Raw genomic sequence first — 23,512 nt, 5'->3', positions numbered from 1 at the left:
AACCTGTTGGTCTTTTGCATGACGAGTCACAATGGATGATGCATTGGTATTCATGCCAATTTTAAAGTGATAGTAAACGGTTAATTTGACTATACGATAATCACATAACTTACAAGGTACTTCAGTTAATTACGCTTACGATGAAAATGTCGTAACAGAAGATTGGATCGTGCTAATAACGCGCTCGTGCAGGTGTTCTTAGTTATTCAACAAAAACTTCCTGCACTTCTAATTATAAAATGATTACAACATTGGTGGGGAAAATAAAGAACGGCTGAAAATTAAAAAGAGATGATAATTAAGTAGCATTGTTAAGATAATTTTATGAAACAATAACAAACTTTATATACAATGTACTTGGACTCGTGTCCTTTATCAGAATCTGTTTATAAACAAAAAGATCATACATGTGATTGGATGTGCCCATAATATACAAAATTGGCCCAAAATATAAACTTTTCAATGATTTTTGTCACATTAGGCTTCACAATGTGTTAACCTACTGGAGATAATTTGTTCGAGCCTATTCGTAACTGAATGATAAAGTTAATGACATCAATTTGTATTACAAAAAAAAATGAACTGTCGTTTGTTTTAGAACTGAACATAAAGTTAAACATTTAAACACTGTCCCGGAGTACAGACCTATGCTATACATGTATTTGACATAGTAAAATACGGGACATAGTCCTGTATTTCGTTTCCGAATGAAACAAAAAGAAGCAGCCGGCAAGTCGCCCAATTAATAGATTGACTCCCCCGCTTATAGCCCACAAAAGAAATATAATCAATAGGGGTAGTTATAATCTTTGTTGTTATTATCATTATTTTTATGATGATGATAATGATGATGATGATGATAACGATGGTGATAATGATGGTGATAATGATGGTGATAATGATAATGATGATGAAATCTTATTGATTAAATTGAAAGTTTTCTAATATGAATAACGATTACAAAAAAGGATAAAGTAAAAATGCACAGAGGTAAGTATATAGCTAATTTAGAGCAAAATGGAGTTTAGATTTTAAAACGGGTTGTACGTGTTTCGTGTGTATGACAGACCTCATATGTAAGTAATTAGAAGAAATGCAGTTTTTATTAAATATATTTACAGAAATCCTTAAAATAGTGTACACTTCTTACGCTCTTGAAGATGAAAGAACAACTTCAAAAAGCAGACCATAAAAAACTAAGTATTTGGCGCGTGCGCGTTCTTTACAATTTAGAGTAGATATAGATTTAATGTCGTCTGCACGCGTCGCTTTCGCTGTCTTGATTTAGATGATTTATTGAAGATAAAATTTGTTTGCAAGAATTATAAACAGAAAATAAAAATATAAAGTAACAGCTGAATTAAACATGGGAGGAAAAATCAAATATATAAATGTTATTTGTTTCGAGTCGACTTTAAAGATCTATATATTCTGTTATATCTTTAATTCTTATCGAATTAAATCAGAGAAGTATTCATTTAAAACAAAGTATTTGACATGAATTCCTAGATTGTGAAGGTTATAAGACCATTCTACATCACCTCGATAAATTCGGCAAGCTTTTATTAAATATTTAAACTTTTTTTTCGATTCTTCTGTCCGGTCTTACATGAACTGATGCCATTTTACAAAACCTGGCAAATTTCAAACTGCGATTGCCGCCCGTGCCTCATTAAAACAAAGTTGTTGTCCGTGACATGCTAAAGCAAAGTTGTCGCTCGTGCATCGTAAAATAAGAGTTATCGCCCATGCCTCATTAAAACAGAGTGGTCGCCCGTGCCTCATTAAAAAAATGTATCACCCGTACCCCATTCAAACAGAGTTGTCGCCCGTGCCTCAATAAACAAAGTTGTCTCCTGTGCCTCATATAAAAAAGTTATCGCCCGTCCCTCATTTAAACAGAGTTGTCGCCCGTGCCTCATTAAAACAGAGTTGTCGCCCGTGTCTCAATAAAACAAAGTTATCTCCTGTGTCTCATTAAAACAAAGGTTTCGCCTGTAACTCATTCTCATTCAAACAGAGTTGTCGCCCGTGCCTCAATAAAGCAAATTTGTCTCCTGTACCTCATAATAGCAAAGTTGTCGCCCATGCCTCGTTAAAACAAACTTGTCGCCCATGCTTCATTAAGGAAAAGTTGTCGCACGTGCCTCGTTAAAAAAGAGTTGTCGCCCGTGCATCATTAAAAAAGAGTTGTCACTCGTCCCTCATTTATACAGAGTTGTCGCCCGTGCCTCATTAAACAGATTTGTCGCCCGTGTGTTATATTAACATGCAATGTAAGCAGATATGTAATAGACGGATTTTATTTACAATAATATTAAAGAGGCGTTAGAATTTAAAGAACAAGAAAAAGCATGATTAGTTGATGATGAAATTAACTAAATGTACACAATTTCAGATTCTATTATTTTGGTACATTTCGACTCAATTGGGAAACAGAACGTTCCGTTTGACTTTTTTTTTCTGACTATTTTTATTTCTTACTTTCTTGTAATGGAATGACTCGTAAATTATGTTACAGCAGACGATAAATTGAAGTGGCACTGACAGGTAGATCAATGATACTGGGATGGTAATCATATCAACTTGAGTTCTTTATTTAATAGAAAAAGAGTGATCTTAAATTAAAAAACAACAACATTAAAACAATAAAAATCGTCATAATATACTAGTGTATAAAAAGAAAATAATTATGAAATTCAGAATATCTTTTTTAATACTGAATACAGACATATACATAGCCCAGTATTTTAGAATTCGTCAAACTCTATTATACTCGGCCAATGCTATGAATGGGTGAACTTTTAAATTCTACGAAGTTCAAGTAAACATTTTAAAATAGGAAACCGAGATGAACATCGGCGTTTAGGCAAAAAAAAAAAACGGCGAGTTATTCCGAATGAGGGCCTGACTCACACCGTCACGTGAAACGTACTTGATATTTTACAAGAAATTGAAGGTAAAATACCCGGATGTCAGGCTGGCATGGCTGCATACTTGTGACATAGGCTCAACATTTTTGGTTACAGCAGATTAAGCTGCACGCAGTAATATATTGCGAACTTGTTTTATATCAGAATAACTCGTAAAAAAATTTGTTGACTTAGCATACCTTTTTTTGTCCTAAAATGCCTAATATTTAGACGGGTCTGAGTTTTTTGCTTTTGGAAGTCATTTTATATGAAGAAAATGCTTTAGCTTGAAGCGAATGTATGTCGACATTTAAAGTGTGCAGTAACCACAGACATGTAAAACCAGATGTAACGTCGGATAGTAATATAAACAACAATTATAGTGCACGTGCAACAGGTGTGTTGTATTTTATGGGAACATTCTGAAGTAGGCGTTTTGAAATTTTGCTGATATAAGATGTCTCTCTGTGTGTTCGCACAAACGTCTGTGTTCCGATCTTTGATAACAGTCATCATTTAACGTTGACGCGGCTGATAATTTTATAATGTAGCTTAAGATATGCACGTATGTAGCTAATATGTGCTAAACGAAGAAGGTTCATCTGTCTTCAGATGCCTCCAGATTCATACAAATTTTATTTTCATTAAAATTACAAAAATGTATTTAAAAAATAAAATAACGTAAAGTGAACAAAGAAAATAATTTACAAATTACAAACGGTATTTGCAATCCACATAAATTATCAAAAAGTAGTCAAAATAGTTAGTAACGCAGTAGGAAACGGTGATACATACATATAGCAAAATCAAGCCTTAGTCGCACATAACATGTAATTTATAACTTGAATTTTGGATATCTTAATTTTTCTTAAAATTTTAGTGCATTTTTTTTTCAAGTTTTATTTTTTAGGAATATTTTGGCTCATCTTAATGCATGCAGCTTTAAAGTATAAATATTTTTTACTGGGCAAAATACAGTTCAAATCCATTGAACTTCAGTTTGAAGATATGACCATTTCTGCTATGAGAAACACAAAATGCTTTAAGTGCTTTCAAGAATTTATAACTGAGAACTTATTCCAGAATGAACTTTATTGTTCTGTGAGAAACACTGCAAGAAATTCTTAATTCTAGTTTAGTCACTAGTTTTTAGCAATGTTTTAACTTAAGTACGAACTTTACTGCTTTGAGAATCACTAAATAGTGTGTGAATTACATATGGATCAAATCTTCGAGTAAAGTTTGATTTACATTTAGCACGAATGTTCCATGTAACATCTGTAAATTCCTAAGGGTGAAGTATAACAATAGATATTTAGATTCATTTATTTGTTTTTAAAGGTACTTGGCAGGATTCAAAGTGTCTAAAATGAACAGTTAATTACGTAATAAATTACTTTTATCGCATCAATTCATCTGTTTGTAATAGAAAAATAAAGTATAAGATAAACAGTGCATCATATTTTCGGTTTTTGTGAAAGTGAAGAATAAACATTTTTTAAACGGGTATTATGCAGAACAAAATCATTTATAAGGATAGAAATTTTTCCTACTATGTACCGGCATGGTGTTGAATTACTATTTGTACTGTAATTGTTACTTTTACCGCTACTGTAACTATCACTGATACTGCTACTGTTGTTGTTACTGCTACTGTTACTGTGGCTGTTACTGCTACTGTAATGGCTATTGCTACTGTTACTGTTCCTGTTTCTTTTGCTGCTACTATTACTGCTTCTGCAACTGTTTCTGTCTCTGTTCCTGCTACTGTTTCAGCTACTGTTACTGTTTCTTTTTTCTGCTACTGTTACTGCTTCTACTACTGTTACTGTCCCTGCTACTGTATCTGTTCCTGCTACTGTTTCTTTTTTTCTGCTACTGTTACTGCTTCTGCTACAATTACTGTTCCTGCTACTGTTACTGTTACTTTTCTTGCTACTGTTACTGTTCCTGCTAATGTTACTGTTCTGTAATTGTTACTTTTACCGCTACTGTAACTGTCATTGTTACTGCAACTGTAATAATGGCTATTGCTACTGTGACTGCTCTCGTTACTGCTACTATTACAGTAACTTATAATGCTTTTGTAAATTCTACTGCTACTGCTACTGTTATTGACACTCCTACTGTTACTGCTATATATACTGTAACTGATCTGTTACTGTTCCTGGCTACTGTTTCTTTTCCTGCCACTGTTTATTGATGATACTACTACTTGTGACTGTTCAATCATAACATCGATATAACCAATCAGTAATAATTTTGATCATGTGATCTTTATATCATGTGATCATTATAACATGTGATCATTGTATCATGTGATCATTGCATCATGTGATCATTGCATCATGTGATCATTGTATCATGTGATCATTGCATCATGTGATCATTGTATCACGTGATTTTTGAATCATGTGATCATTGCATCACGTGATTTTTGTATCATGTGATCATTGCATCACGTGATTTTTGTATCATGTGATCATTGCATCATGTGATCATTGCATCACGTGATTTTTGTATCATGTGATCATTGCATCACGTAATTTTGTATCATGTGATCATTGCATCATGTGATCATTGTATCACGTGGTTTTTGTATCATGTGATCATTGCATCATATATGAGTTTATCTACAAGTTCATATTTGATGTCGCAATTTGAACGGCATTATTTTATTTCTCGGTGAAGCAGATTTTAACTTTGATTAGTCTATTACAGAGGTTATATTTGTGAGTGGTAACATCAAAAGATTTTATGAAGTGTTTAACCATGCACAAATTGAGAATGTGGTTAATTATTTATAAATCTAAACGAACACATGCTTCATTGATCTATTCTAGTAACACATACTGTTGTTTTGATATCATTCTGTCATGTTTATGTCGTAGGTTTGCTGTCTGTTTGACATGCAAACTGTCTTTAAGATAAAAAACAAATGTTTAAATAGAGAAGTGTATTTTCTTCTGAATTTTGCTAAAGTCAGCAAATTTACAAATATGTTTCTGTACGATCATCTGCGATTATAATCTTATTTTAGAAAGGGTATTTTATTTCAATTTACACATTCGCTTTGTTATGGACATGTCACCAATAATATCATAACTAAGAGGGTACTATTTTGGATATGAATGTAACTGTTGAAAAATATACATGTACATAAGGTTTTATAAAGAAATATCATGAAAAATATTAAACATTGTCCGATGAAGTTAGATCTTTTATGGAGTGCTAGGGCCGTTGGACGTCGGGTGCTGGACTTATAGCCTAAGAGCTGAGGCCCAATTATTCATTTTTTTTTATTTATTTATTATTTTTTTTTTTGTCCAAATCTGAAACTTTGACCAGAGCAAGTATATAGTCTATTCTTAACAAAAATGTTAATCTTACAAAATTTTGTTTTCACAACACTTCAGATTCCAAGGTATGTACACATTATTATCGAAAACGGTATAAGCTTTGCTGTAAAAACTATCATTATAAAATATAGACCCGTTTTGCATAAAATCGGCGGCCATGTCGGACGCCATCTTGGATTCTGAAGCGTTGTGAATGCAAAATGTTGTAAGACATAGAATTTAGTTAGGAAGAGACTTCTTTCAGATTAGGGCAATTTTTTTTTTATAAATTGGCCCTAAGCTCTTAGGCTATTATATTTTGGACCTTATCTTTAAATGATTTTATATGTCAATAAGCTTATTGAATTATAATAATCTGATTTGGTATATTTACTGTTTTATGAGGAACAGATGTTTTTGAAGAAAGAAGAATTTGTATATTTACCAATTTAATCACAAGCGATTAATTGTTGTCAGTGTAGGTTTTTAAAGTGTGAAATATTACCACATTCTAACCTTGGTGAAACCGACGGAATGTTGTTGTACTTTCAGTTTTAAATCAAATTATTAAGATAAATTGATTGTAAGACGTTGGTAAATTGATTGTAAACTGCTGGGAAATTGGGCATGAGCTAAAGGCAGACAAGAATAGTTTAATTTTACATCAATTTGTAAATAAATTAATTTTCATTAAATGTCAGGCGTGTACTGCACCAGCAGACAATAAGAAGATCAAACTAAAAATCACACTCGCTGTTTAAAATTATTTGATATTTTATTTAGCGTTTTTTTATAGTTATTTTTATATTTGTAAAAGTTGAGATATTTTAAATCACGTATTGACATATTTAGTTTGGATATTTAGGTGATGATTAGAATTGCAGTCATCCAATGATTATATGTCTCCTTCCTGCTTTAAAGCTTCCGTTATCAGCTTAAAGTGCATCTGTAAATAAGGGGAATTGTCCGGATATCGTAAAGATTTGTAAAATTGTACGGTTGTAACGTGGATTTTCAATAGGCATTTATGACGTTTATATCATCAATATAATACGGGGAAGTCAAAGTCCTTTGGCTTGCCCGGCTATAGACTACACGTGTATATTTAAAAGAAAATCAAATAAAAAAAAATATATAGAATTCTATACCTATCAATGAAATTTTCAGTGTCAGTTCTAGTTAGGCGCCGCCATTTACAATGTAACTCAATGATAAAAGACGGTGTATTCCGATAACGGAACAAATCTCAACTTTTCGGATAAATAATAAACGTCGAGTGTTCCGAGTGAAAACGGAAGTGGTGCATGAAATACCGAATGACACTTTTAAAACGGAAAAAATGAAAGGAATTTTTAACGACTTCCCCGTTCATAGGCTTTGCCTAATTTCATATTACTTATATCACCAATATAATACTGCTCACTGCTGTGAGAAATTGAAATTTTGCGAATTAACTTTATATGATAACGTAGTGAATATGCACTGTAGTGTAGAATAATATATAGTGCACGGCATTGTTCAAACTCATCACAGTGATTACCTCCCTTGGCATAATTGTACAGACGTCACGTGATGATTAACGTTACATAGAAAATCTAACGTCATTTTTCTCTTTCTGTTTCATTTTTAACTTTACGTACGTTCGTTACAGCTTATCAAAAATTTATCAAAAGTATACAAAATAATGAAAGATAAATTCAAAAGCTAAAAAAAAAAGTCAAAATATTGATAAAAAATGTTTGTGGTGGAGATCACTGTGTAGTTACGTTCTGCTGTGCAATAGTATAATTGTACTAAATGATGTAGTCTACTTTTATCATAAAAGTTTAACCAGTATTTGTTAAGGGTTTAATCTAAAATATTATACTTATTTCGTATGCTAGATTTCATAAATGTTTAATTCTGAACACGTAAATAAACATGCATTTAATTAAATTCTCAATTGAAAAATGTTCTATTTTAAGATAAGCCTCCGAAAAAGATCAAATAAACTATATGTGTTACGTGAAACTATTTACTTGTAGTGGAACTTGATGGGTAATGGTAGCGAGTTATAATTAATTTGGCATGCTGGGAAATTTTAGCTCCATGCTGTCATCGGAATTTTAGCTGTTCATGAAATTAAAATTTGTGTAAAGATTACGTCGCTGTGCACTATTGTCACACAATAATCTGCTGTATATTACTAAATTCCCAGACAGAAAAAAATTTAGAAGATTTTAGATTTATGAGGTTTGGATAATTCAAGCAACGTGATATAACGGTACAACGTGTTTTCCTTTTTATACAGTTCGTCCATAGAAAAGACGATTAATTAATTAATTAATTAATTAATTCTTTTCTTGCCAAAGTATAAATTTCATATTGCAAACATTCAGGTATACAAATGCCTACCGACATTTGTGTTGTTTTAAAAATAATTTTGTTGTTGTTGTTGTTGTCGTCGTTGTTGTTGGATTTTACGCATGGAGAAATGGCGACTTTTCAGGTTTACTGGTGAAGGAAGACCTCGGGAACCAGAATAGAACCAACAACGGTCCGTAAGCTTGCTGAAATAGCATCCCCACGTGAAAAAAATCCAAAAGTCCTGGCGGGATTCGAACAACGATAAGGGACCAATGGTTTGAAGTATATGACCATAAGCACATGGCCGCCGAAGGCCCCGTTTGTGTTCCTTGCAAAGATACTTTGTGGTACATCGTGATTTAATGTAACGAAATCCAAACATATTAACATACTTTAAAATTAAAATTAAATAAATCAAAATAAGACTCGTATGCTCTGCTGTATCTATCAAATGTTAAAATCAAAGTCAGTAGCCGAGAAGTTCACGGGTGTTGGTGCATTCAAACAGGCTTTGAATTTGTTCATGATATCGAAACATCATTTAAAATACCTCATGGCGATCATTCTCAGATATTGTGGTATTTATTAAATATTTTGCTAGTTTGGCCAACTTCACCACTTTCCGGGTAAAGCGACAAGTTGTGTAGATTTTCAGTTGCTCCGCGTTACCAGGACGCTTATAACTTCTTAATATAAGAAAAATGGCGGGGTTTACCTAATTATTTTACCTCGAACATAATTGTATAAGTATATCCCCGTTTCCTATAAAATTTGTTTTACAAGCAGAGACGGGATTCTGAAATAATTAACTTTTCTCTGTGAAGTGAAATTTATTCATAGGCACAATTAGATTTCTATGATTTTTATTTCCGCAAATAGTTTTGATGGTACAGTAAATAATTAAATATTTAATAAATTTGCTGAATGCAGTTAATTTTGTATTAATAACAAACTTCTCCTTAATTAAATATGCGTAAACCTACTTTTTTAAACAGACATTTGGAAGTACACTTTGTGTTCAAAGAATAAAACATTTCTTTATTGTTAGATACAAATAGTGTCCCAGATATCTTAAATTATTCAAAACGTATATACGTTTTCCTTCTAAAATTGAAGGAAGGAAGGAATGAACGAACAAAGTAAAGCGCTGTATGAGCTCGGATACTCCAGTGTAGAGCTCTGCCGACAAGAACATACTTATGGTAATATTTAATTATCTTTTAAATCAATATACAAATTAATTTATTAATTTAAAAGATAATTAATCAATTAATTAAAATATAAATAGAAACAATAGTACAATTACATTTCAGATAATATTGACAAATGTTTTTCAATATTTAACTTTAACTTATTTCTCTCCTATAAAACCTAACATCACACACTCAATCCACAGCCAATAAAAACAAAAGATAAAAAATAAGTCTTTACAATTATAGAGGTAAAATAATAACATCTAAATATTCAGAAAACAAGTAAAATATATCATTCAGAAACTAAATTTAAAACAGTTAAGCATTGTAGAATGAACTACGAAATTTTTTTTCTGTTGATTACTGTACAGATATCAGGAAAGCACGCGCATAAACACTTAAAATAATTAACCTTACTCAGCACAAAATTAAAGTTCTTTTGGAATCATGATTACACGTTTAATTACGAATTGCTACTTTAAAAGCAATTTAAATTTAATTTAGTAATTGCTTACCTAAAATAAACTTGTTGATGGTGTAATAACTAACCAATTTTTTTTGTATTAAAATGCCAATTACAAAATTGAATAAGAAATGACTTCATGTCTATCTCTGAAATTTCTTGCCAAAAATGTAACTAATGAGAAAGTTTTTGTGTTGGCAATGGTAAAGTAGATACAATCAATCGGAACACCTTGGCTATTATTCATAATAACCTCGGACTTAGTCGAAAGTAGGTATCAGGTGCCGTGTGGCAGCTGTAAAAAGTAGCTCCGTACTTCACTTCAGTGTTGTTATATTTTTCTGGTCCTTCGGTATCATTAATTAGTGTTGAAAATTGAGTACCGCTCAAGCCGGTGCTAAAGAGAGCACTTTTTCATTTTCCCTCATGTTCTGACTCAATCAAACCGAGTCTGCCATTTTCAGGTAATTTTGTTGTGACTAGAGTGCTACAGAGGCAGATTTTAATACGGATTAAAAGTAGTTCTACCACGTGGTTTTAACAGAGAATTCAATCTTTGATAATGTATAACAAATGTATATATTTGACGTCCAAACAATTTCTATCTCGATAAAATTATGATTGAGAATATATTGACAACTATAATCAATTTAAAAATGCCTAATGATGTACAACTGGAAACAAATCCGAATGAATGTCAACAGATAGACATTTTACTTGCTGTTTCTACAAACATAAAAATATGTTTATAAATAATATATTGTTTCCTTTATATCTTTAAATTTACTTAATTTAGCTTGACTTTTACTCGATATATCGGAATAAAATTAGTCAGCATCTGCTGCATTTAATTACAATTTGTTTACAGCGAAGGTGAGACCGAAATACCGTATCCGTTCTGAATTCTTACTATTGTGTTCGTGGTTCTTATCCGAAGTTTGACGGAAAGGGTCGAGAACATGCGAGTACAGATACAATATCATCATTCAGTCGGAAATTCACGAACTGATAACATATATTATATTTATTTAATATAATATTGTTGGGTCACAATGTAACTTTATATTATTTGTCAGGTCAATAGATTGCAAACGGAGGTTCATTTACTTGTTGGTTCCTTTTTTTATATTACATGGCCTTTAGTTTATTATGTTGTTAAGGCTGTTAGTAAACGAAACACCATCGATATTTCGAAAGTTTAATTTCAATAAAACATTGTTGTTTGTTCTAGAAATTGTTGGCCCGAAAATAAGTCTTCTCTGTTAATTGAGTGATGTGTAATTGTATAATTAAAATTGTTAAAATTATCTTGTATTTTTCAGCAAAGGCACGAAGGGCACCATAACTACCGAAACATTCCGAATCAGAGATGGGATATTTGGAGCGAATGGTCGGCTTGTTCCGTAGATTGCGGCACAGGAATTAATACACGGTCACGTGACTGCCGATCTACTTTAACTGGGTACGCAGATGAAAATTAACAGCACTATGTAAAACAGTAAAACAAAAAATAGAAAACCAATGTTAAATCCAAGATAATTTCTTGAGATTCAATTTTTATCATGAATAAAAAGTAGACTTGAGAAAGTTAGTAGTGTGTTAAACGAGCCATTTTTGCAATTAGGGTACACAAAAATATAAAAATTGTACTGCTACAAGGTTAAATGCTGACAATCTATCATTTATTATGAATGACAAATGGTTGTATACTTTTGTTTATTTTTGTTTCTTTGAGTTCGAAAATAGCGATGTTGACGTTAATGAGGTTTTGTCAATCACCGACTGAAGAAATAGTGCCAAGTTTTCACGATGTGTAACGAATTTCTAGAGGGCGCATGTTCAGTTTCCTATAATTACATGGTTACAACATTCATATTATTGTTGATTTTATGTTAAAGAAGTAGTTAAAAAGGGACTATTTTGAAATTACTATTCGTCATAGACGTTAAGTATATTCGTGAAATCTTCCCAATCACAAAAAAAAATTAATCAAAAGCAACAAGAAAAAAAATAACATCCCACCTATACTCTCCCTATCCCTACCCCTCCCCCACCCCCAAACAAATTCAACGGTATGGTAGGGGCGGAAGCATTTAAACGAAATAACATTGCCGTTTCCTCCCTTTTCCACCGAAAAGTTCAAGTCATATTGTATAACGGGTATATAAACAAGTCTAAATTCTGTTCTCGGAAGAAAGATTCAAATTAAAATAAATGGGCTTCCAAGTATCTAATTGTAATCGCAATACATGGTATACACAAAGGATTATATATGCTCGCAAGACAGGATACACTGATTTCGCTGATCTACTGTGGTACATACAAATAAGAGATTAGAGATTACATATGTTAGCTTTCATGTATAACATCGATTCATCGCCGCATTATTTTAATTTATTTTTTGTCTTTCTTTTCAGAACATTTTCTAACGCCTGTATAGGTAAAGGTGAAGAAATAAAGATATGCGAAATAACGGTAAATGTTTTATTCAGTTTTATGTGAAACTAGTGTTATATGTAACTCATTAAATAAATCTTTATCATACGAATGTAGGACTCACACGGGGATATGTATATTTCCATCTACCTAAGCACTATGTGATGTTAACAATCATCCAAACAATGTCTCATATCATGACTTTAAATAATTACATCACGAATCATACCATCACAGAACTTAGATCGATGAAAGAGTTCGTGCAAACAAATTTGCTTAAAGGCACAGTATATCTCTGAAACAAATATATTTTCCCTTCATCGGAAAGGGCAAACATAAGTTTCATAGTGTGTTAACAATTGTTTTAGAGCATATAAGAAGCTTATCACCTGAAGAGAGTGGAGCTTAATGTGAAGTTATTTGTTATGAAAAGAAGCAAATACAAAAGAACTAGTAATTTAACTTCCATACAAAATACTAAACCATGATACCTCTATTAACGCCAAAAAGCAACAGAAGCAATATATATGTATATTACCAATGAGAAACTTTTTCGAAACTATGACAAGCCATCAAAAATAAAATGAAACTATGAAAAGCCATCAAAAATAAAATGAAGCTATGAAAAGCCATCAAAAATAAAATGAAGCTATGAAAAGCCATCAAAAATAAAATGAAACTATGAAAAGCCATCAAAAATAAAATGAAACTATGAAAAGCCATCAATAATAAAATGAAACTATGACAAGCCATCAATAATAAAATGATTTTGAGATATATAGATAAAAGCATTTCTGAGGCATATGGGCATTTAATATACGGGAAGTAAATTGTTTAATACTACGTATGCTACATTAACAATTTCTGCTGCAATTCTATAAAACATGTTATCATAAAATTGTTTAGATATGAGATTCAGACTTCAGAGTAGAGATGGCATGTCGAGATTTGCCATGTATTCTTAAGAACATTTTCAAGTGTAAATTATCTTTATTACATGTTTTGTTGCATGTTATACAACAGGGTTGCTAAGCTTTATTATCAAGGAAGAAATAAAAGAATCATGTTTGTCTCGCCGTGAGAGTGAGATTTCTGTGATTGATATGTTGTTATTATACTATCTATTATATCTAGACATATGTCGACGAATTGTTTTTTCTTTCCTTCTTATCTTTAAAAAATCAATGTCATTTTTTTCCGGTAGGGGAATTTTCAACGTAAAAAAATCACATGCAATTTTAGATCAACTTGCTTCGAATGACACATTTTTTCTTTATTATGAAACCACCACGAACTGTTATAAAAATACGATTATGTAGTGTAACATGACTGATTACACAACTGTGTAGCGTAATAACACAATATTTAGGCGGTGTGATATCACCATTATTGTGCAGTGTGATAACACGATAGTTAGGCAGTGTGATATCACCATTATTGTGTAGTGTGATAACACAATAGGCGGTGTGATATCACCATTATTGTGCAGTGAGATAACACAATAGTTAGGCAGTGTGATATCACAATAGTTATTAAGTGTGCAATCACCATAGTAATAAAGTGGGATATCATATTTGTCTCCGGTTTGATACGTATTATAACAATGTTCTATAAACTTTATCATTAATTGCAGGGTTGTATAAAGCAAGTTGAACACAGTTGTCGCGAATTAGAGATGCGGCTGTATGGCGGGAAAAGATACCACTGGATTCCGTACACACACCGTATGCTTTTCTTCTCAAAATCGCATGTTTAAGTCTTATATATCAATAAACGTAATGTGAATAAATTATTGTATATTCTGCTACATTTAATTTGTATAGCATGGGAAGAAATAAAATCCATATTGTACAAGTGTGTGAGACGCTATTTTATTTCTTTACGGTTGAAAATATAAAGAAGAATGTCATATTATTATATAAACTAGTCATTTAAGTAGTTTTCCACCAGATCACATTTGGGCTTTGTGATGACTAAAATCTGCAAACTCTACTCAATCCCGTACCAAAATGCTATAGAATTATAGGCTAGAATAAACTCTGCTTGTCATTTAATTATCTTCCGCAGAAATTGCGTAGGAAACATGCGCAGATTTTACATTTCAGTCTTTTTTCCAATTTAAAAATCGTGATAAAATGTAGTGATGTAAACTTGAATTAATTATATTGGAATGTTTCTGACATAAATTGCGCGCATAAATTGCAAAATAAGTCCCGCAGATAATAGAAGGCTTATCAAGCATATGCAGAGGTTTTTGCAGGGAGATTACAAAAAAAAAATAGTTCACAGCAATTAGATGTAAGTAGGCCACATAAAAAAAGTTTATTTATGCTTTTCACTCTTACTTTTTAAGTTTTCGAACAAAAATTTACATAAAAAATGAAATTGTATGGAGATATTGATGTCAGTATGCACTAAAACAATCGCAATTTCTTCGGCTCTTTCCGTCACACATTGATTATGAATAACCGCAGAAGGTTTCGACAATGCTAAAACATAATCAGGCTATTTTACTTATGACGTAATTATATCCACTCCTTCCTCTAAACATCCGATGTTTTACGGAAATAGCCGAAAACTTGCGATTGTAGACATGAAAACCGGTGTGGCCCTGGTGACTTAGCCACTAGATACACTGTCCACCGCTCTTGTCGTAAATTTTTCTTAATGTTGTTCTTTATCTTATTATTTTATTACTGCTCCATTTTCCAGCATTGAGGGAGTGTGAAATGGCTTGTCGACCAGTGGGAGCTGGATTTTATCTCGGTTTAGGAAGGAACGTTTCTGATGGATCGCCTTGTGGAGAATCTCAGAACGAGGCTTGTATCGGTGGGCAATGTAAAGTAAGTTGGTGAAATTATTTAACAAATGATTTGATAAATAAAATGTTGATTGTTTGATGGATAATCTGTATGGAAGGACAATGTAACGTTCGTGACAAGATAGTAATGTTAAGTATGTTACATTAATAGTTATGAAATGAAAATAGATAATATCAGACCAATTTCCACATTTATTTTACATTCCAAGTTACCGTCAAGGCTCAGTCATGTAAAGAGTAAAGTGTTCAAAACGTCCTTCTTAAAAGTTATTGTCTGAAAGCTGATAGGGGTGGTACAAAGAGACGGGGGCGTGTGTAGACGTGTAGGCGGGGCGTGTGTAGACGTGTTGGCGGGGGCGTGTGTAGACGTGTTGGTGGGGCGGTGTTTGACTCTAAAGCGTCTGTGCTATTAAACACTTCAAGAACGCTTATAATTGTATAAACTCAGAGTGTCAAAGTACACGGTACAACTTTCGCCTCCAAACAAGGAAGGGAAATGTGACATGCCTTCTGACGGCCAAGAACAGTCCACTCGCCGCGGACAACCTTTGTTTCATCGCTTAGATATTCTAATACTTCTTCTGAGTCTTTGATGATCTCACATATTAATTGAGCTGTATCTTATTTTTATCTAATTTAAAACGATTTTTTATTGCAGTCGATAGGTTGTGATGGTGTGGTGGAGTCAGAAACTGTGGTTGACACGTGTGGCGTGTGTGGTGGAAATGATGACACGTGCAAGCGTATACATAAATCATTTACTGACAGCGTTAAATTTGGCTACAGTACTATAGATACGATACCACGTGGTGCAGCTAATATACTGATCAAAGAAAATCGCAACTCACGAAATTATCTTGGTACAACTCATATTCATATTTTGACTGTCGTCACATCGAGTTATCCTGGAAATGAATATCATCCGGTCAATATTTTTCCAATATTCTCCAAGGGCGAGTAATCTATTTAGACTAAAGAAAACGTAATGTTCTAGTTCTCTCCCCTGGCTGCCTGGTATCATGGAAAAAGCAGAACTGAAATAATTATTTCAGTTCTCGGGTTGTTAATATGCATTATTACCCTAAGAAACATGTGTTATTTTTATATTACAGTTTTATATAACTATGACGCAAAAAAAATCTTTTTAATTTAATTTAATTTAGTTTTATCATCGCAAAGCTTTTTACTCAGAAATGCACAAAGCGAATTCAATCCGTCTGTCGGTTTTTCTCCATCGTGTCCGTTCTATAAAACCTATTCACAATGAAGGACTTTCTTCAAATTTGGGTCAGAAGTTCATCTTAACATAGCAATATGTAGAAACCATGCTGCCACTGTGTTAGCTTAAGGTCAAGGTCACCATTTACGGTCAAATGTCAGACAACTTCTCTGTAAACCCCCTTGTGCAGGACAGCAGAACGAATGCTGCAATTATATTTCTATATTTCTTGAACGAACTTCTTCAATCCAGGTTCAAAAGTTCACATTATTTAGGCGATGTGCGGAACTCTTGCTGTCGCTGCGCCGACACATTGTCATCCTTTATGGTCAAGGGTGTGGCAATTTTGACTCAATGTCAAGGTTGCCCTAGAAAGTCAAATGTCGGGCAATTTTGTGCAAACTCTTTATTATAGTTTAACTTACATATTTCCTGAATTTTTTTTCAAACCTAGCCCAATTTATCTGCTTCAAAATAATTACAAATGTACTTACAAAAAATCCTGTGTCACAGAGATGTGGGTTGGGGTATTCGTCACTTTCATGGCAGCTCTAATTCCGAAATGTTCCGAAGTTTGTCGAACATTTTATCAATGATTTTATTTTTAGCTTTGAAGGCGACGGACGGGAGCTTCCAGATTAACAGTGCATACCGATTATCACGCTTCGGTGATTACCCTGCTCTAGGTACTACTTTCACGTATGACCGACATTCTGGTCCCGACTGTCCCGACGAATGTATTCGTGCCGACGGACCAATTGATGTTTCAATTGACGTCATGGTATGTGCTTGTTTTTTTGTATTTTGAAATTAAACTGCTTAAATTTACAAAATATTAAATAATTATGATTTTAATGTAAATAAAAGAAATATATTGAAGCTTCTTTACTGTTTGCAAGCAAAATAATATTTGCACGTGTATTTGAACATATTTGATTTTTTTTTTCAAATTGTTTTAGATTCTGGCGTATGGAAGCAACGAGGGTATAGACTATTCATACAGTGTGCCCACTTATTACAGAGATTATGGTATAAAAGAGGAGGGGATAGCACCAGTTGTTTATATAGAGGGAGGTAGTAAACTTATTTACACAAACACTGTAACATCATTAATATGTAATGTCTAAATCTTTTAAGGGAAAACATATTATCCATACATGCTTACCAAATATGTTAATCAAGAAACAGTCTAAAACTTATTTGGTGTTTGCCTATTAAAAGTCTTATCTCCTGTGTTTCAAGAACAATTTCTTTTTTCAAGACAGAATCAACTGTTATTTTTTTACCAATATTGAAAGAAAACTTATTATGACATAACTTCGTCGTAAATTGTGAAAATTCGACATGTTCCGACATTTTACGTATTTAATAAGATTAGCATGTCTTACTTGTCTTTTGGGCGAGTGGTAAAGGCCACTGACTAAAATCACTTGTCCCTCGCCGCTGTAGGCTCGAACCTTGACAGGGACTTCGGATTATTTTCTGTAAGGAAGCTAGGAAGGTCTGTGTTTCAACTTAGATGCGCGTTTGTGGTTTTAATATTGTACAAAGGGACACTCATTGTCTTACTACAACAGAACAGCAAAGCAAAATTGCCGAAACATTGTCATTACAATAACCCAGCAAAAAAGACAGAAAAAAGTAAGAAAGAGAAAAGAAAGAATCACCATTCTAATTCTATGAGCGGCAACTCTTGTTGTGTTATATAGATACTTTCACAATATGAATTGTTTCCCTTTATAATAAGAACACCATAACTGGCGCCAACAGACCAATATTATCTGGCAGGGCCAAAAAACCCTTCTTTGTAGGGGCCGAATATAGGCTACTTCCCCAACCAAACTAACCTGTTTTTTTCCCCAGTTTGGTCCTTAAAATTCCCCAGTCTTTTGAAATTTCCCATAGAATTTAGAACATTTAATTAAATGATGGTGTTGAATTAAGGATTTTGACTGCCTTATTTGTATTCCCCAGTGCTTTTTGCTTTTCTATTTTGAAGAACTTGTTAAAAGTTTGTGTTAAATATAAGACCCCTTTTCCCAAAGTATGCCAAAATCACGCATATTTTCCCCAAGAAAAAGGCTGAGGCCCCTTCCCCAAAAATGGTGTTTTGGCACTGTCTGGCATGTGCTGCGGTTAGTCGAAATATCGGGGACTCGGCGAACCTGTCCATTGTATGATAAGATAATGAGGCTTGCAAGTAAAATGCAAGTAAAAGAAAAAAGAATGACATATTCAAATCGGAACATGCGTCCCTGGTGTACATGTCCATAGGGCGATAACGACGATGAGCATAATTATGTTATTCTAAAAATACATGTATACGGTCGTACATATATTATAAGAGCGATTCGAAATTATACAAGAAAATTGTTTTCGGTTTGAGATTTTAATCATGTGCTTCGTTACTAATTTTATCTATATCCTTGTATGTTAACTTATTTTAATACATGTATACTGTTTTAACATTAATGTTATTAAATTAACTTTAGTAAAATAATATATAATAAATGTATAAATATAATATGTAAACTGTTTTGATATTTATTTATCAACATAAAAAGTTTATATTGTGTAGCTTTAAATTCAATTTTCTAACACATTTATGATTTTGTTGTTTTGGTATATTTCTTTACATTTATTTCCTTTCCTTCAAAGTACATGGAATCACTATCTATTAATGTACAACTGTTAATGTATATCAATAGCGTAGTCAACAAATTGTAAAATTAAAATTTAGTTTATGAAATGTTTGTATGTTCAAACAACAAATTTTATAATATATCATATAGATCTACTTGTCTGGTATTTCGTTTAAAATGTTTGAAATTTTCATATGCGCTTCTTTCTTTAAATGGAACGAACCTCTCGAGTTCATGCCGCGCGCATTAATATGCCAAAGGTATCATCTATAAGAAATAGTCCCAAATCTTTTAGTCAACTGCAAGAGAAGAGAGATTGTTAAATCCAAAAATGTAGGAATTCGATTCAAAGTTTATCAGTTTAATATTTTCAAACAAGTAAGAGGTAAAATATTACATTCTCTTCATTTCATTTCTATACACTTCATCAACAGGAATCAATATAATGACGTGATAAAATGGTTAGAAGTATAATTATCATGTACCTACACGCTTCCTTACTGCTATGCATTGCCACTTTGCCACTTTTTCTACTATCAGGACTGGTGCTAATCCATACCTTTAAATATAACCGTTTTTGCATGGATTTGAACCCGATTATTTCCTATTTAAAATAGCTTTACTTTCCTTTTCGCGATTCATGCTCTATATGATTAACCGTGACGTCACATAATTTTACCGTGACGTCACATTGCATTACCTCAGAAAAAGAGAACGTGACAGCTTCTGATTTCACGTTTTTGTTTGTAGGTAGAATTCCAAGTGAAAAAGAAACAAGTGTCAATACGATAAACGCTGATAAAAAACGACCTATTTTCTCTTACGATTTTAAGTTTAAAAAGAACAAAAAAGAACGTGTGCATGTGGAGCATGAAGGTGTGACGTCACAAACTAACACGGTAGACAACCAGCATGATTTGGAAAACTCACGATCAGCTCTTGATACGGGACAAAACCAATATGGTAGATCTTAGTCTACTAAGTAACCTCTTTAGAAATTTGTTAAAGTGTATTACAGGGATATGAATGTATATTTAAACTTTGCATGATAACAGAAACAGTTTAGCAAACGGGGGTCATCGGTCTCGCTTTTGAGTTATCTGCCCTTGAATTTGATTTTTTTCTTATTTCAATGGTAGGAAATTCACAATAAAGGCTTTTACTTAAGGTATTTTTTGTTATGCTTTTTATACAGCAATTTTTCTTTAGAGCCATTATACAAAATTTTGAAAATAGGTAAAGTGCAGTTTATTTTTTTTTTATCTAAAACTTCGCTAATTTTCTTTAAAATGGTATATTTTTAGTCACTTTACTTATTAAAATGAAAACAAGATGGCATAATTGTTTTATGGAATGGCATGAACTTTTGTATCGTGACCAAGAATAAAAGTGTAAAATATAAACCAACAGTTGTAAAAATCAGACTTAAGTATAAGTTATCTGCCCCTGAAATAGCCTAAAAAAACAACTTAAAAACTCGAGGGCAATTAATTCACAAGCGAGATTGGTGCCCCTTAAAATTTTGCTTCAACGTTACACCATATTTTGATATCATGCAAAGTTTGAAAAAAATCAACCGAACGGTTTTCATTCTGTCTATATGAAAACTGTAGCAAACCTCTCTATTTAACGGTATCACATGTGCACGGGCGCACGAGTGCACGGGCTAGAAATAGTGAAACTTTATTTATATGTAAGTCTTTAGTTTTATCAATAACATTGTACAAAAAATCAAACATATAATCTTATAAACATGACTAGACTTTCTTATTTGACATACTCTTTATTAAGAGGAAGAAATATTTCAATTTGACACGTTACCTACTCTTTCGATTACAACAATATATATTCTACGAAATCCTTTCCCAGTTTTCAAAGAAATCACATCGAAACAGATTGTTTCATAACCACTTTCAGGAATACATACTATTGTTAAAATTGCTTAAAGTATTAGTAATTACAAATGGTTTCATTTTGAACAATGGTAACCTCAAGTGAATACATCCTCAAATTATTTACCTCATAAGTAAGTGTCTGACCATTTACGAAAGTCAATTAAGTTCACTTAAGAATGTTTGAGTATAATAATGATAATATATGCAATCATAATGCAATATTTGCAATTTAAAGATATACTATGCTCATCCTTAAGTAAAATATTTTAATCACATGATTTTTTTGAAATCTATGAAATTCTTACTGAATATGTCTAATTTGAATTAAAGCATGTTATTTCATGAACGGTATCTAACGTGAGATATCGTTCATCCGTCCATCGGTAGTTAATGATTTCCAATGATTGTCAACTTTTACTGAACCACGAAAGTTTTATGATTATTACAATAAGAGGGTTAAGGGAAAACGATGATTTACACCTTATTTGCATGTATAAAATTTCGCTAAAACTTAGTGATTATATCATTCCCGACAAAATAATAATACAAGAGTAAAAACCCTTATAATGTTTACTATAAAAACCAAATAAAATTCTTAAACATGTTAAACTTTTCTATCCTGTTTAACAGATGTTGAATCAACAACAACAACGACGACAGCGGCGACAACAACAGCGACGACAACGACAGCGGCGACTAAAACAACGGGCGACAACTCTAGTATTATAATATACGATTCAGTTGATGATACCGGAAATGAAACTGTCACCATAGTAACTGGAGATGATGACGTCATAAGTAACAGAAACGATGCTTTAGTAGGTTTAGTTATCTATTACATTTTGTATTTTTCTGAAGATGTTTTACTTTATTTTTTATTAATTGGTAATAAACGCGGGATATTTCACTTAATTATTTATTTAATATTTTACCAAGTCGAACATTATTTACTAATTTTGCTAATTATATACAAATTAATTCATTATTTAAAAAAATTGTTTTAAACATTCATAATCTTAAAAAAAAAATTTTTCTCCCTAAAATGTACATTTTTCATGGCACTATATAATATATAAATAACACCTTGTTTTGCAAGTTATAATGAACTTCAACTGAAAGCAAATGCCTTTCCTAAATGTAAGGGAGTTTAATGCTAAAATCAACTAATAATACTTGTATGGTACTTGTAGAGTTCTTGTGTGTACTTGTGTTTACTTGTATGTACTTGTGTTTACTTGTATGTACTTGTATGTACTTGTGTTTACTAGTATGTACTTGTATGTACATGTGTTTACTTGTGTGTACTTGTATGTACTTGTGTGTACTTGTATGTACTTGTGTGTACTTGTATGTACTTGTGTGTACTTGTGTGTACTTGTATGTACTTGTGTGTACTTGTGTGTACTTTGTGTCATCAGTTCAAGTCAATCCTGCTTCTCTTCTGTTTAATATTTTTACATTTTTCTAGAAAAAACAAAAAATTCCGTCCAGCGTCGGATACCCACAGTTGATAAACATGTAACATAACATAACTGATAAATGTTTATACTGATAAATGTTAATGGTTCGGCCGTGGGTATGCGACGATGAATTCCGTCATAAAATGATTTATTTTTTGTAACAATTTGCAACAACCCATGTCATGTAAATTTGGGAAATTTTGAGTATAATAGCCATAAAAAAACCTTATAAACAATCAATATTTATATAGATGGTAAGTAATAGAAACAGGTGGCAGTATATATCAGTGTTTGGACACCCCACCCCTATCTGCCCCTGGACCCCTACTACAACCCTGAAAAAAATAATTCAACACTCTAAGGCTTACTATAAGGTACCAAATACAAAACCACCGATGGAATTATATAAAAAAAAAAAAATTCCACTATCAAAATTATAGTTATAGAAAGGTGAAAAGCCTACTATATGTTCATTTGCCAAACCACGTGGAACACGGGAAATCGTCTTTTCGGCGACTGAGGCGCATTCCAAAGGCATTTTGCTGCGTCATTCATTTACATCAATAAAAAGAACTTGAATTCCAAAGCTTACTTAATTCAAGTCTAACGAATATCAATATTCTATCGATTTTTTCTATTTCACGGTATTTTTTTACTTGTCGTAGCCATTTTGGATTCTGATACCTGTGTGTTTTACGCACAATTTGGCTCGTCCAATCAGATCGCGTATTTCAACCCAGGTATCAGACTGCAAAATGGCTACGACAATTCAAAAAATACCGTGAAA

General features: G+C 32.5%; 1 protein-coding gene across 2 annotated transcripts in view; it reads left to right on the top strand.

The window, feature by feature from the left end:
* The window catches only part of LOC132754758 (thrombospondin type-1 domain-containing protein 4-like), a 53,404-nt gene that overhangs the window by 23,183 nt on the left and 6,709 nt on the right, over nt 1-23,512 (top strand). Inside the window, exons 3-11 of one of the 2 annotated variants that reach the window (XM_060745447.1) lie at nt 11,575-11,714; nt 12,670-12,727; nt 14,322-14,412; nt 15,401-15,531; nt 16,168-16,369; nt 17,337-17,509; nt 17,688-17,802; nt 20,121-20,333; nt 21,896-22,083. In XM_060745447.1, the coding sequence (XP_060601430.1) occupies nt 11,575-11,714; nt 12,670-12,727; nt 14,322-14,412; nt 15,401-15,531; nt 16,168-16,369; nt 17,337-17,509; nt 17,688-17,802; nt 20,121-20,333; nt 21,896-22,083 (1,311 nt within the window). The remainder of the gene's footprint in view (nt 1-11,574; nt 11,715-12,669; nt 12,728-14,321; nt 14,413-15,400; nt 15,532-16,167; nt 16,370-17,336; nt 17,510-17,687; nt 17,803-20,120; nt 20,334-21,895; nt 22,084-23,512) is intronic. The other variant, XM_060745448.1, reaches the window with a different exon arrangement.

The sequence above is a fragment of the Ruditapes philippinarum genome, unplaced genomic scaffold (genome assembly GCF_026571515.1).
Source record: "Ruditapes philippinarum isolate M1 unplaced genomic scaffold, ASM2657151v2 ctg1308_1_1_1_1, whole genome shotgun sequence".
Lineage (NCBI taxonomy): Eukaryota > Metazoa > Mollusca > Bivalvia > Venerida > Veneridae > Ruditapes > Ruditapes philippinarum.
The sequence above is the reverse complement of the archived record's forward strand: the minus strand, read 5'-3'. Positions and strand labels throughout refer to the sequence as shown.